The following is a 15,147-nucleotide window of genomic DNA, read 5'->3' on the forward strand; positions in this document are numbered from 1 at the left end:
AAAGCAATAGCCAGGAAATCTGTATGGTTGAAGCAGGGTGGGGGAACCAGCTGTACGACAATGAATGTAATCCAGCTGCCGCGGGGATCTGTTCATCATTACGTTATTGCAGGAAACATGAATTCTGGGCTAATGTGGGGAATGCAGAAAAGATGCTGGCACTCACGCTGGCCCGTGAGGAACTAACAGAAGCGTAGGGTTCAAAGAAAAAGAGAAGGTAGGCAGAACACCAGGGAGTAACATTTCTGCTACAGGAAACAACAAAAGCTGTGTTAACTGGGGACACGACAGGCTAAATTGGACAAAATGCTGACATTTCAATTCAGAAGAGTGAATTAGCCAAGCCTTGGCACAGAGCAGGACTAGAGGACCCAGCAGATCTTTTTTTTGCACATTAATGAGGCAGATCCCTGCTGTTTAGTGATTGTTTCTCAGTACGTTGCCACACAGAGAAGAAACCCTAAGTCATCTCACGGAGAAAGGAATGCAATTTTTCCTTCTATCTGGAAAAATAGTTGTTGTCTCTTTTTCCAAGAGAAAGCAAAAATCATGAGAACAAATTTCAGGAGGAGTGGCAAAGGGGAGGGATAATCTGAAGAATGCAGTAGAGGAGGGAAGGCTAGTTACTGTCAACCCTGAGAACTGAACAAGATAGAAAAAATGCCCCCTGAACTGCTAAAAAATGTGCATCTTCCAAGTTGAGAGATCTCTGGCTTTTGCTTTCTTATTTTTTGACTTACATAAATTGCCAAGTTTCTCCTCCCTTCCCACAAACATTGGATTACTTCTTAACAAATCTAAGCTTCTTGTGCCATTTCCAGTGTTGCTTTTTTTTTTCTTGAAAGCAAAAAATAAGGTTGTATGATAAAATCTAAGAAGTTGGTGCTGTGTAGTAATAAAGATTTTGGGTTAGCCAAGGCCTTATATGAACGAGTACCCCCACTCCAACTGGAGGAAAGCAGTGCTGGAATGTTTAGGGAAGAAGCTAACTTAGGTAAAGCTTAAACTCCTGTATAGCCTATTCATTTCCAGTTCCTTCTCCAGGGAGAGCAAACCAAAGCACTATATTGTCTAATAACGTCATGAATGAAAAAAGGAGAAAAGGTAATCAAACATGATGCTATATGGGTGTTCCAAGCAAGCTCTGAGGTGAAAATCTTCAGGCGAATGAACACTAGAGTTAAAGGGAGGGAGGGAGGGAGGGAGAAGGAAGTACTTACAGCTACAAAGTGTACAGTGCAGCCTGTGACTCGGACTCCAGCTTGTAACACCAATTTGTGGGCATTTGCTCCCTTAAAGGAAGGCAGTAGAGACGGATGGATGTTCAGTATTTTTCCTGGAATATTGTAAATGAGGTCATTGTCTTTTAGCATTCAGCCTTACCAGAGCGTTCAAAGTACCACAGTCAACAGAGGAACAAAATACGTTTGTAAAAAAGATCTTTCACAGCTTTTGCATATGCTTGTTTTTTGAGGATACTGACAGATAACCAGCCCAAAGCATTTCAGAATGCCTCACTATTTCAGAAAAATCAAAGACGGCAATCAGTTACTATTAATTGCATGGCTACAGCATATTTCTCCGGTGACGAATACTGATTAATTTTTTGATGTAGCTGTCCTTTCCCTCAGCATCTTGTCCTTCTCTTCTTTGATCACTCTTTCTTACAAACTCAGCACCCGGAAGAAACTTGGTGCAGTTTCAAATGACGTAACAGTCCCCCCCCGTGACAAGGCAAAAATTCTTTAGCCTGGACTCTTCCTCCACACCTGTTTTGGCTTAATAAAAGACAACAGCTGCTCATATAGGAGCCCTTCTCTCTGCCCTTCTGAGAAGCACCTGTCTACCAGTACTACTTTTCCGCACGGAAAGTTGGCTGGGGGATCCTGAAATTGATAATGCAACCTCTAATGCTCAACCAGGTGCCACCGTGGTTGTAACCCTGGGAAGCCTGTTCCTTCCATTTCCCTTCAAAGAGAAAGTGTACGCCTGACTTCCTACCTAGCTGTAAAGTAAGGGAAAGTGGCTGCCTGTGACCTCAGAGTCTCACCACTACAGCAAAGCGATGGTTAAACCATTAGAAAACCTTCTTTCTTCTGGCAGGCTTCCCCTATCTGCTCCTAATATGTCTGTGACAACTCCTCCTGCCCATTCTGGACCAGAGTGAGGTCAAAAGGTGCTTGACAGCCCTAGATCTTCTCTCAGATTCAGTACAAACCCTTACAGGATAAAAAAAACCAAAGTGGCCATCGGTACTATTTATACCACAGCATGCTACGCCCACACCATCTCTGCATGCCTCCTGTTTAGGAAGCCTGTATGTCATCAGGATTCATTGAACACCACCTAAATGCCAAGCAGCGAGACTGAGCTGGCATATGCTGGCGGAGGCAGCAGCGTACTGAAATACAGGCTTATGGTTTTGTAATGCAAAGTGAAAGCCATTTCTGGCAGCATGATGCGAAACTTGCACTCTCACGGCAATAACTCGTGCAGATACTGACCCGTGCAACTTAAAGAGGCAAATGTATCAAATGATCTTCAACAATATCTCAGATGTGGTTTCTATCTCAAAAATACACCTTTTTAAGCGTCGGCATCTCCCTGCCTGCTGCTTGAGCGAAAAAGCACTGGGGACAGTGAGCCCAAAACAACACTCTGCACTTCTGTCTGAGTTTCCCCAGTTTCTCATTACAGTGCTGTCAGAAACTGCTCTAAAGGAACGTGGGTTTCCGTTTGCTTGGTTTGGTTTTGTTTTTTAATCTGTCCTTTATATTAACATTCAAAATTAACACTTCAGGGCCATTAAGCAAGAAAGAAGTTCACAACTAACCTCACACTCTATGTTCTTGGGACTGCGAGATAAAGTAACAGCTTTTAAGAGAGCAGCAAGAAGAATTTTGATTACTCATGGATAATTCAGGGTAGTCAGTGCCTAGGCATGGCCAGGTCAGAGTTTAACAGCAGGCTCCTGTCAGCTGGCACAGATCCCTGAGCTGAACTGAATGTTTGAGCTCACATCTAAGACCTAACTGAAGCATACTCTTGGTCAGAGCTCTGGTAGGTATCTGTTTTCAAGCTCAATTCAGTACTGGACATTTTAAAAAAATGAGTTAACCATCCTGTAGCAAAGAAAGTCTTTTCTTTTGCTCTCAGGCCAGTCATACATGTAACGCAAATCCTGCACTGTCCAGTGCGATCATCAGCGCTGGAAGTGCTCTGTCCCTAAATCAGAGGGAGCTAAACTCATCCTTTATTTGCACCAGATCTCTGCACTAGAGAAAGTTCTTTGCCATCCTCTACACAGATACTATACTCAAAGCACATCTCTTGTAGTGAGGGATTCCTAATTACAGCTGTCTACAACACAGACATTTACATCTTCGTCTTCTGGACTCCGTAACAAATGGAGAGAAACAAAACCAATTCATCCGATTTACTTTAGCTGACAGCTTTAGCATAAAATGAATTGCCTCCTAGGAATGCCTGTTTCACTCCACTGATTTTAAAGAGAGGTTTGAAAAGTAGCTCAGGTGTAAAAGGTCTGTGTCACAGACACACCCAGAGTAACACAAAAGTCACCAGGTGAACAACAAAGGCCACCTGGAGAGCTGCAATGTATAGGCTGACCAGCCTGTAACTGGTATGAGCAAGAACTAATTTAAGTAACCATGACTGAAGCCAAAGCAGAGCAAACAGTGAGAAGAGCAGCTGCCTCCCTGTGATTCAGGACTCCCTAAAAGAAACAGAAAGAGATAAGAAAAGGAATGTAACAGCTGGGGGAGGGAGAGCAGCCACTGAAGCAGGCAGAGGTGTTACTAGCCCCTAACAAAGACCTGGAAAAATTGTAAAAGATGACCAGAATGGAGACAATGCCAACACTTTGGACAAACAAGAGCTGAATCTGCCTGTGAAACATCCCCCCCTTGGATTCAGACAGCTCCTGGGTCTCGTTAACAGGAACTGCATGTTGCTGCCCAGTTTTGCAGTTTTATAGGCAGCCAAGGCAGCTCATTTGTTAGGGGAAAGAATTCTCGGTGGCTGGATGCTCACATCTCCCCAGCCAACACCTACTGCTTAGGCAACAATTTCCCCTTCACTTCATGTTTATGGAGGTCTAAAGTTTTCATCGCCTTATTTGCCCTTGGCTTCCTCAAACCTCTGTGGAAATGATAAAGGGAAGGGGAAAAAACCTGCCTCTTTCCCATCCTTTTCCTTACAAGATAAGAAGAATCTAGTTTTCTATGAACCCAGCATTAATATGGTCCCTTCTCTATATTTTTCCCATTTTTCCTGAGGATAAGCTATAAAATTACTTTTTTTAAAATGCATACACTACTATGCTGTGCTTACCTTCCCATTTTTTGACAAAAGGACCTGACAGTATTCGCATAAATCCAGCCAGACAGATCAGTTCAACTGAGAATTCTTCAAGGACTTTGTCAACTGCACTGTCAAATTCAGTGCGGCTTTCATACAATTTATGGTCAATAACCTGTGATAATCCAAAAGACGAAGAAATATGAACATGGTGTTAATTTAATCTAAACACCTCAAGAGCACAATGAAATGTAGTAATAAACAAAACCCAAGTAAATCTCCATGTGCGACTCGAGAGCACGTACGCAGCAAGAAGAGCAGTTCATAAAGGCACGTGGCTAACAGACAAACATGCAGTCTTTACTCCTATTTGCACAGAGCAATCAGCACAATAGATGAGGGTTTTATTTTATTAGGCCCACAGCTGTAGGTCCCAGCATTTGGACACAATTTAACAACCTACAAATGTAGGTTGTTAAGATAATCTGTCTTCGAATGATTTCACTCAATTTAAGGCTGCTGATAGTTTTAAGTGGTTGACCCTTTCTGAAAATTATATCGCAAAACCTTGAAGGAAAGGCTAATCACAAGGTGATAAAACAGCCCCTACTGTAAATGGTCAATATAACTGAGTTAAGTATTTCCATCCAGGATACATCCCCTAATTTAAAGAGGAAGAAGGCAGCGCTACGTAACTTAAAACATCCACAGCCTTTTAAATTTACCAGATTTACCGTGGTGGTACATTTAAGTATCACAAAGTAGTTTTGAAAAACCAGAAGTGGTTAGCTGAAAAGGTGGCAGAGGGCACTAGAAACAGAGCCCAGCTCAACATTGGGCTGAACTCTGCCATGAACTACCAGGTAATGACTGACAAGGCATGTACTCCTCAGTGTTTCTGTTTCACCACTCATTCTTCATCTCAACCACTAAGACCATCATCCATGGATGGTCCCACTGAGTTTGACCTCTCTATTTCATTCAAATGAACTACTGCATCTGTTTAGCGTGTAATTTTAAAATTAATTTCAGATAAAATAGCTTGTTACTTTAGAGCAAATGCACTGCAGTTAAATAAATGGCAAAGTTTCAACTGTAAAAGTTTTGCACTGGCTTAATACAATGACTGTTCCCCAAACCATCAGGATTGCTAGCAACATCTCTGAGAAGGAGAAAAGGAAGCATTTTGCTTCCCATGTTAGGTAGTTTGCCCAAGGGCACAAGTTCATGACAGATGAAAAAATAAAAGCTAAAAGCTTCCTGTCCAACCATCTCTTACCCCAGTAAAACCAATTATCTCACAGTACCTTCCTGCTGCAGTCAGAGCTAATGATAACTAATTTTAAAAAAGATGAGAAATACCAACCCTTGTAGGAATACCAGCTCTTTCAGCTTTCTTTAGCCCCTCCACACCAGCTTTGTTAGAAACAACAAGAACTATTTGTGCAAAACTGGTGGGCTTCTTTGTGCTATTTATTAGGGCTTCCAGGTTTGTGCCTGTGAATGAAAAAATAATTAATGAGTATCGAGTCATTCCTGGAGAATAAATATATTTAACAGCTAGAAGAGGTTTTAAACAAGCAGAAATATGGGTGAGACCCAATCCAAAAAACACTGATGTTAATGGTAATCTTTTTTTCATTTATTTTTACTGGGAACTGAATTTGACAGCTGGAGGCTACAGGGTTTTTACCAGCAATTAAATTTGTCAACTGTAATTTTTGGAATTGGAATGACGATCTAATTCTCAGCAAGTGAGAATAGCAGAAACCCTGGGAGCGCCTATATGGCAAGAAGAAATTCTGATCTGGTTGTGAAATAATGCTGCTGTCCCTAAAGTGCAATGCAGCGGCTGCTTGAACCTAGAGGCATGCAGAAATTTGTAGATAAAATGAACACAGATGCAATTCATAGTCAGTTTGCAGCAGAGGTTACAGATCATTCTGTTTGTGATTGAAATTAATCCAAGGGCAAAATCTATTCTGCCTGTTACTGAAAGCCTATTAGAAGCCTGTCAGAGCTTCCATGGAGAATTGCAAGGACTTCAAGAGATTTTGAATCTGAGCTGAAGTTTCAATAGCCTGTTTTACACTGTACTGAAGAATATAAGCTCTCACCTGTTCCAGAGATCAGGACAGCAACCTTCACTTTGTTTGTCTGGATTTTGCCTTGGATATGGCTGTGCACAGACAGTGACCTATTTGCTTGCAAGGCTCGAAGCATATTATGGACTTTAACAGGGGCAGAACCTGAACACGTAGAAGAAAAAAACCAAACACAAAACCAACAACATGTAAGTAAAGGGAGAGACAGAGAAAGGAGAAAAGTACACATGAAAAGAGATTAGTGGCGCTGCTTTACTTCTCATTATTTATTTATAATTCTGGTGACATCTGACATTGCTAGGCATATGGTCTATGAACTAAGACTGAAGTTGTGAGGATTGTCATTTTAATACTCTGTGCAAAAAAGCGATGGAGGTGCCATTTAAGAGATTTTCACCTAACCTCCATGGAGACTCACCAGCTAAGGAATTTAGATCTGTTGTTTTTTTTTTTTCTTTTAAAGTAAAATAAAAATCTAATAACCTTTTTGCAGGGAGACAACTTTCCCAATCAGCCAGGCAGCCTCATGTCTCTGTATGTCCTTGAGGACCTGCTGAGCCAGCTCCTTCTGAACTACCAAGACTGCACCGATCCCACAATTAAACGTCCGAGTCATTTCCTCCTCAGAGAGATTCCCTTCTTTATGGAGCCAGCAAAAGATTTCAGGAATCTTCCAGGTAAGAGCATCTGAAAAGAATTGAAAATACAAATGTAGAGTGGAAATCACTACCAACGAACAAATACTAAGGTTATTAGAGCATTAAGAGGCAAGGTCTGGATGGAAAGCACAAAGTCCCACAGCAGCATTAGCTTGAGTAAACTCAGCTTCCGTGCACGGAAACAGATGTTTTTTCCTTCCTTATTGAACAAGGCTTGGGAGTAGAAAGAAGTGTTACTCTGGGAGGAAATTCATCATACTGCTCCACTGCAATCCATTAATCAGGAATTCAAAACAGGTTCTGAGGCAGTCTTTGGAAAATCCTCTTCTTGAAGGTGACAACTCTGCTTCTAGACAAACTATTGTACCAGAATGATAGCCTTAAAAACTGTCACGAAAGTCTCACGCTGCCCCCAACTCCAACAAGGCAAGGATGATTTACAGCAGCATGAGAAATGCTGATGGAAAAGTCACTGTAAAGGAACTCCCTCGTCATGTTCTATTTAAAATGGTATTAACCCCATTTATATATACTAGTGTCCACTGTTGGACCACTGTTTAAGTGACACGTGGAAGACTTGTTTACATGCAGTTCTGGAGTGCAAAACTCAGTATTAGTTCCCTTATTTTAGTCTACAACCCAATGAAGACTACATAACCTTTGGTAAGTCGTTTACCTTTCCATACTATGCTTTCTCCATAACTGAAATACTACCTCTAGCATACCTGACTAGATTGTGGTGAGGATGCATTAAGGTATGTCGAATAGCATGAGGTGTGCTTGAGCTAGTAACCATACCTGAATGCTAATCAAAGACTTTATGAGTGTCATTTAATTAGCAATAATTTTGTAGGTTATTGCAAATGGTGACAGCTCACTTTGGGTTGCTTTTAAAGTTGTTTTATTTTTGCAAGTACAGATAGAGTTTCCTAAAAAATCCAATCCAAAACACCCTTGGGGGAAGTGAACTCAAACGAGCAGCAGTCTTAAGACTACAAAGCGTTGTGACTGGTTCTATTTCAGGCACAAGGAGAAATTCAGCAACAATGAAGAAAAAGGCAAACTTATTTCTAGACAGGCAAGTCTAGCTCTTACAGGGCAAGTCAGTTGACGTGGCCCCATGTACACAGCTTCCCCCAATCCATATTAACATGCAGCTACTTCTACAGCTTTTCTTTTTATCTCACCTAAAATGACACCAAAGGACTCTGGGAGAACTCTGGGGATGTTTTCCAGCAAGCCCCCTCCTGTGATGTGGGCATACGCTTTCACATGGCCTGAGCGAAGGACAGGCAACAGAGTCTCACTGTAGATCTTAGTTGGGGTTAACAAAAGATCTCCTGTAGATGAAAAAGGATGAAAGAAAACCAGTTACGGCACAGAAACGTTAATCTCAAAATATTAATTTGCTGGATACTAATCAGTATTGTACTACAGAGAAAAACACAATGTTCTACCCTTTTTAGCATACAATTAGTTATTTATCTCCCTCCCTAAATTTCTTTCCTGCATATGTGATTCACAGGAAAAAAGATGACAAAAACATGTTCAAGAATGGAATAATTTTTTTAGTGCCTTAGAAAAGTTACAAAAGCAAAGGCACAGACAAAACAATTGTGTGACAGTTGCCTGTTCAGCAGTTCAAGTTATAATGCAAGAAACTGTGTTGTAAGTGGTACCTAATGTCTGATCACCGGAGACGCCAACTGGAGAAGAGAAATCGAACGATGACTTTTCCACAATCTTCCTTACAAGGCTGTACCCATTGCTGTGAACCCCAGAAGAAGCTACTCCAATAACCACATCTCCATCAGCAATTCTCTCCAGCTGGGGCAGCATCTGCCCTCGCTCCACTGCACCGACAGCAAAGCCAGCCAGGTCATACTCTCCGGGTGGATACATGCCTGGCATTTCAGCAGTTTCTCCTCCTGTGGGAGCCAAAAAAAGAGAAAGGGGGATGTTGGAAAACCATTGGGACCTGTAGGCATGCAATTTTTCAAAGTTTTAAACTCATAAGACATTAACAGACTAGGTTTTTTAATTAGCTATACTAACATGAAAAAGAATTAAAAATACGTTTGTCACAGGCCCTTCAACTGAACAAGCAATAAAAAGCTGGGAGAGAACATTTCCTCCCTCACTCTGACAACCAATGTCAAACTGCTGTGCATTCACATTTTAAAATCAAAGCATACATTTAGTGCTTCATATTTTCAAACTTCTGCCAAGTTTCATATCCTCCATGAAAAATCTACCAGATACAAGACATACAAGAAATTCACCCAAGGACATCAAAGGAATGACATAGCTATTAGTCTCACTTGCCTTCATGAAGATTTTGTACGTAGCGCTATCCTGCCTGCCACTCCTGCCCACAACCTGGCCATCATTATCACGCCAACTCTGAACATCTAAGGTTTATAATCTCTTTTGGGAGAACACCTCTAAAAAAGGACCTTTCCTACCCATCTGTGCAGATGAACTGTTGTCTAGGCTACCATCTTATATCCTGACTATCAGAACATCCTCCTGTTTTGTCCTGTGTAGTGACAGGACAAGGGGTAATGGATTTAAGCTGAAAAAGGGTAGATTTAGATTAGATATAAGGAAGAAATTCTTCACTGTGAGGGTGGTGAAGCACTGGAACAGGTTGCCCAGAGAAGCTGTGGAGGCCCCATCCCTGGAAGTGCTCAAGGCCAGGTTGGATGGGGCTTTGGGCAACGTGGTCTAGTGGAGGGTGTCCCTGCCCGTGGCAGGTGGATTGGAACTGGATGATCTTTGAGGTCCCTTCTAACCCAAACCATTCTGTGATTCTATGATTATATTATGACCTCTGCCCAACATGCTGACCAGTACCATCTTGTTTTTCTTTTGCACTCAGCAGGTTTCATTCAATACAAAATTATTCTCTTTCCAGGAAGTGTCCCTGAAGGGGCTCCAAATTTACCTGAGTGATGCTGGAAGCTGCTCTTGTGCTCAGTGCTCAATACTAGATTCTCAGGAAGCTTCTCCAGGTTTCTACATTACATTGCTATAATGAACTATAAAATCAAAGTTCATTTGCTTAGATACATTGGTTTAAATCTGTATTTAATAATGTTTGGGCAAAACCGAGCATGTAGATAAGGCCTTCAGTACCTTGCTATCACATGGGATGAGCTTTAGGTGGTTGAGCTGAACATTCAGCTATTGCAGAAATACAAGGTAGGAATTTAGGAATGTGCTTCAAATGAGACTTTTATGAGATGATACTATACAAAGACAGATATGCGTGCTGTGTGAATGCACAGTGAAATGAATGCATGAAGCTGGAGCCCAAACGGAAATTTATTTCGATGATCCAGGCTACAGAAAAGCATTTCCTCCTCAGGTTCAGAGTTACTGCATCATCCCTGTCCCTTCTTTTCTGAGAGTGCCAGAAATTTGGGCAAGAAATCATGGTTGTTTTATTTATGAGTTTGGACTTATTTTTATATTACCAGAAAAAAATATTCACTAACCCATTTACAATTTTGAGAAATTATTCTCTGGTAATTAATTTACAACATCCAAAGCCCGTTGTAGTTTTAAAGTCTTCCAACTGGAAATAAAATCTTGAAATTGCAGTAAGCAATTTCATAGCAAGACTGCACATAACATGTACTTATGCTGAAGAATGAATGGTTTGATTATATTCGATAAACTGAGAGAACACCTGAAGACAAATATAAAGCTGACTAACAGGTCATGCAGAAAAAAATAAACCAGAACATAAAATAGCCTCTTGTTCAAAGCCTGTAAATTACCTCAACGTGACGCACTCCCATTTAGTAAAGATTTTGGTTACTCACTTTCTTAAAGAGTTGGAAAAAAGGCAAGAGCTACAGTATTACCAGTTATAAAGTGGTACCTAAGTAAGACACGAGAACTGACATTTTTTGTCTCAAATTAAAGGTCTTTTTTAAAAAAATCACGGTAATTTTCCATGTCTGTTTTTTTATAAAAAAAGAAGGAAAAATAAAAACTATGTGAGAAAACTGAACTTCCTGGGTTTCATTGCTTTAAAATTTAACCCTGTGTTGTACTCCTTTCATAAACTAAAGACTTATACAAAAGAATGCATTTTTCGGTGATCTAGAAATATTTTTATTGAGTTGAACAGCTTTAAATCTGTATTTTTTAAGATTCAAGAAGTGAAATATTGTGTTATTTTTATGGACAACTAGATTACTGTAAACCAGAATACTCATAATCTGTTAGTAAAATGTATTACATACTGGTATTACAGGACTGAAAAGGAAAGTGTTTAAATTTGACTCTTAACATCTTGGAATACGCTGATCTTGGTGAAATAAATCTTCAGCGAGCCTTCAGTAGACAAGTAATTTTGCTGTTAATTTTCTAACTAATGAAACCTGGTTTCTTTTATGTTTCTGTCCTGTGGTTAACTTTTGTGTCCTAAATACTGAGCTCCAGCTGCAGCTTTTGTTGCATTGATAAGGACATTCTCTGGCTTTCTAGTTTTCTGAAGCTTGTGGGAACACGATGACTGTGAGGTCTCTACCTTTCCTGTCAAATTTGGTCACAATCAGCCATGAGGTTCCAAGGATAATATGTATGCACACAGGCACATGTGCAAGCACAGTAACATGTATAAATCTTGTATGTAGAGGAAAACTTGAGGATTTCCTTTAGGATAAAGGATAAAAATAAAACCCCTAATTGGCATGTTTTAAAATTTACTTGAAAAATACAGAGAATTAAAGTACATGAATTGTTAGTTTTCTAGGTAGCTGATATAAAGTTCAATGAAAAGGTACGAATAAGAAAATTTATACTAATGGCAACATTTGTAGAGTACTGTCTCCTTCCAGCGGGCAGAGGTTATGTTCTCTGAAAGCAAAGACATGTGACGCTTTGGTTTTGTTTTTTTCACTCCTCTAAGAGTCTTCAATAGAGTAGGAAAACAAACACATTAAAACCAATTATAAAGAGATTGCATAAGATTTTTCATATCCTTCAAAGAAGAGCGTTCATACCCAAAAGAGCACATCCCGCCTTTTTGCAAGCTTCAGCTATTCCTGCAATGACGCCCTGAGCCACTTCAACGTCAAGTTTGCCACAGGCAAAATAGTCAAGGAAGAAGAGGGGCTCCGCTCCTTGAGCCAAGATATCATTGACACACATGGCAACCAGGTCCTGACCTATGGTGTCATGTCTCTTACACGCTTGTGCAATCTGCAAAACACAGCAAGAGAACCTGTAGGTTAGCTTTGAGAAACTGAAACGCAAGCAGAGAGTCTGCAATTGGGAAGGGGATCGAAATCACATTGCTCCTCTAGGTGCTTTTTGAGGAGCAGCTTCAGTTGTTACCACCTCTGTGAGCCTCTCCTAACATTTCATTTTAGGAATTGTTACTTTCTTAATTGGCAAGTACAAAAGGCATTTTACAGAAGGAGACTGAACTGGAAAGGGTTTCATTGCAGCTTGCGTAAACACAATAGCAACCGCGTAATTAAATGTTTTTCCCCATGAGTAATCTTTTTGAGGGTGGAGATTCTAACTTAATGAAATGGACTCCTTGATTATCTACTTAATATTAAAAATGAGTTATTTTCAGCATTGTTTCAAGTATGGCTATTTACGTGCCAGAAGTTAAACATGTGTTTCATTCTTTTGCCCGAAGGAGGGGAATTTCATTTTTCATTCCAATTTCAAAATACAAATAAGTATTTTTAAAAGACAATATTTTCTGTTAAAACTTTAATGATGTGATTAAGCATTTTCCCTTCTGTGCTATTTTCCTTCCTTGACATGGATTTTCACATTACCTTGAGTTTTGTGCCAACACCATCGGTTCCAGATACCAAGATAGGATCTTTGTAACCAGCTGCTTTCAAATCAAAGAGGCCAGCAAAGCCTCCAAGTTCTGCATTGCAGCCTGCCAGTCAGAAAACAGGGTAAAATAGTTAACTTTTACATTCATGGGTTTCTCCAGGATCTCCAACAGAAATTCTCTCTGGTATCTGTCCACATGACTTTGTCACCAGGAAACTTTTATCTGACATTTAGAGCCTCTTCAGAGAAGCACAGGAGCTCTTAATCCTCTTAAGTTTGCTTTGTCTTATTTCTTTGTTATTACATAAGGCTAAAAATCCAAAACTTTGTGATTAAATGTTCAATAATTACTGTGACTGATCTATTTCCCCCTTGCACGTGGCATTTTTCTGAAAAACAGAAAAGCGACTGCTGTAACAGATTGAAGCCTACTGCTTTCTGGGAAAAGATTGTAACTAGGCATTTTCCAACTCTTATTCCTTATCTCTTTGTTAATACTGCTACTTAAAGTACATTAAGACTCCTTGTTCCTAAGATTAGTTATGATACGTAAGTATGGTAACCTGAGAACTAAAATTGGTTAAATCCTAAGAGTGAAACAAACCTGAGCAGAAAATACTATGACTGCTAAGAAGCGACGAGTTGTACTTGTGTGCCTGCGTGTCTCTATATAGTTTTCTCTGTATATCTGCCATTGTCTTAAGGTTCTCAGTTAATTTGAGGTTAAAGGGTTACTATATACATGACTGATATTTTAAATCTATCAAATGAATTACAAGGACTTGCAAAAGCAAGATGTGCCTAAGATGACAGCAAAAAAGGATGAATTAATTCTCTTTTAACCAAGCAAAAGATGTGTCTTCCATATCTATCTCAAGCAACAGATAGTATCTCTGAGGAATTCTACATCTTGTACACCTTTCTAAACATTTATCTAAAAAAATTGTATAGTTCACTGTGCAAGAAATAATAATCCACGTAATCAAAATGCACTAAATGGTAGGATTTTTGCTTGCATTTAACCTTTCAGAGTGCTGAACTGTATTCTATAGCATCCTTAACACACATGACATTCAGGAGATACAGTTTAGAGTCATTTTGAGAAGAAAATCTGTAAATTTAATTAAGTACATTTTTAAGAAATCACAGGCATTTGCTTACCACAGATATATCTTGTGTAATCTAGAAATACACAGGACACATAAATATGAGCTTTTGCATCAAGATCAAATGATAAGCCTCGCTGCCATGAACTGACAGAAACAGGAATAGAAGGTACAAGTCTTACCTGACCTTGATGTGGCTGCAGCTAGGGGTTTAATTTTCTGAACCAAAGTATTCCCTGCTGCGATGTCTACCCCACTGTTTTTGTAAGTCAGGCCTCTGAAAGATTGTTAAAAAATGTTACGGCAATTGATTACTAAATACACAAATATATTTTAAAATACTATTTACTTCTTGACATCATTGCATCGCTAAGAGGATTAACTGTTCAGAATCCTGTTCTCCTGTCAAGTACAGCTATTTTCCCCACTTGTACAGTAACTCTGCTTATATAAAATGATTTCTAAGTATTGCAGTATTCATTTCAGGCAGACTCAAAGGTTACTCTTTTTGCTGTTTGGAACCTGACCTCACACACATACCTGAAGATAGGGAGTATTACACCAAAGAAACAAAACTTCATGGATTTGAACTACAGAGAGTTTGCCATAAGCAATATTCAAAGACAGCATCAGAGCATCAGCATCATATGCTATCCAAATACCAAGATAAAAAACAACCAAAAAGGAAAATCCAACAACAAGGTAAAACATGTGGAATGATGAATCTGATTTTGCAAGGTTTGAATGCCCGGTCTGGATACTCAGGCATTGGTAGTTCCTATGCTTAAAATAAAACTTATACAAAAATGCACTGCTAAATCAGACCACCTGAGCACCTTGCAGGATCAAGCTCAAGTTAGCTTTTCAAAACAGAAGTATCGCATAAATCAGTAGCCCTCCCTGACATTTTGAGAGCTTTACAACTGTAGCTTACAGATTGCCTCTCCTTATCACCTGGAATGATACCACAAAACCAAACCGCCCTTCTTTTTTACTTAAATGAACTTTCTATTAAAGTGTATATTTTTATTTAAAAAGAACTAAGTTCCTAAAGTCCATTTTAGCAATCTAGAAAGAAATGTCCATAAGCTCCAGGTTTTCCTTTTATATATAGCCATACCATACAGAAAATACCCTTAC

The 15,147-nt window shown here is 39.6% G+C and overlaps 1 protein-coding gene across 3 annotated transcripts in view; it reads right to left on the reverse strand.

Annotated features, from left to right (window-relative positions):
- GART (phosphoribosylglycinamide formyltransferase, phosphoribosylglycinamide synthetase, phosphoribosylaminoimidazole synthetase) overlaps window positions 1–15,147 on the reverse strand; it is a 39,855-nt gene that overhangs the window by 1,332 nt on the left and 23,376 nt on the right. For all 3 annotated transcript variants that reach the window (XM_054814036.1, XM_054814047.1, XM_054814025.1), the window contains exons 12-21: window positions 14,190–14,284; window positions 12,895–13,004; window positions 12,103–12,301; window positions 8,764–9,012; window positions 8,272–8,424; window positions 6,909–7,112; window positions 6,438–6,569; window positions 5,687–5,817; window positions 4,354–4,495; window positions 1,221–1,336 (exon numbers count right to left, since the gene is read on the reverse strand). In XM_054814036.1, the coding sequence (XP_054670011.1) occupies window positions 1,221–1,336; window positions 4,354–4,495; window positions 5,687–5,817; window positions 6,438–6,569; window positions 6,909–7,112; window positions 8,272–8,424; window positions 8,764–9,012; window positions 12,103–12,301; window positions 12,895–13,004; window positions 14,190–14,284 (1,531 nt within the window). The remainder of the gene's footprint in view (window positions 1–1,220; window positions 1,337–4,353; window positions 4,496–5,686; window positions 5,818–6,437; window positions 6,570–6,908; window positions 7,113–8,271; window positions 8,425–8,763; window positions 9,013–12,102; window positions 12,302–12,894; window positions 13,005–14,189; window positions 14,285–15,147) is intronic.

This window comes from Grus americana, chromosome 1 (genome assembly GCF_028858705.1).
Source record: "Grus americana isolate bGruAme1 chromosome 1, bGruAme1.mat, whole genome shotgun sequence".
NCBI classification, from domain to species: Eukaryota; Metazoa; Chordata; class Aves; order Gruiformes; family Gruidae; genus Grus; species Grus americana.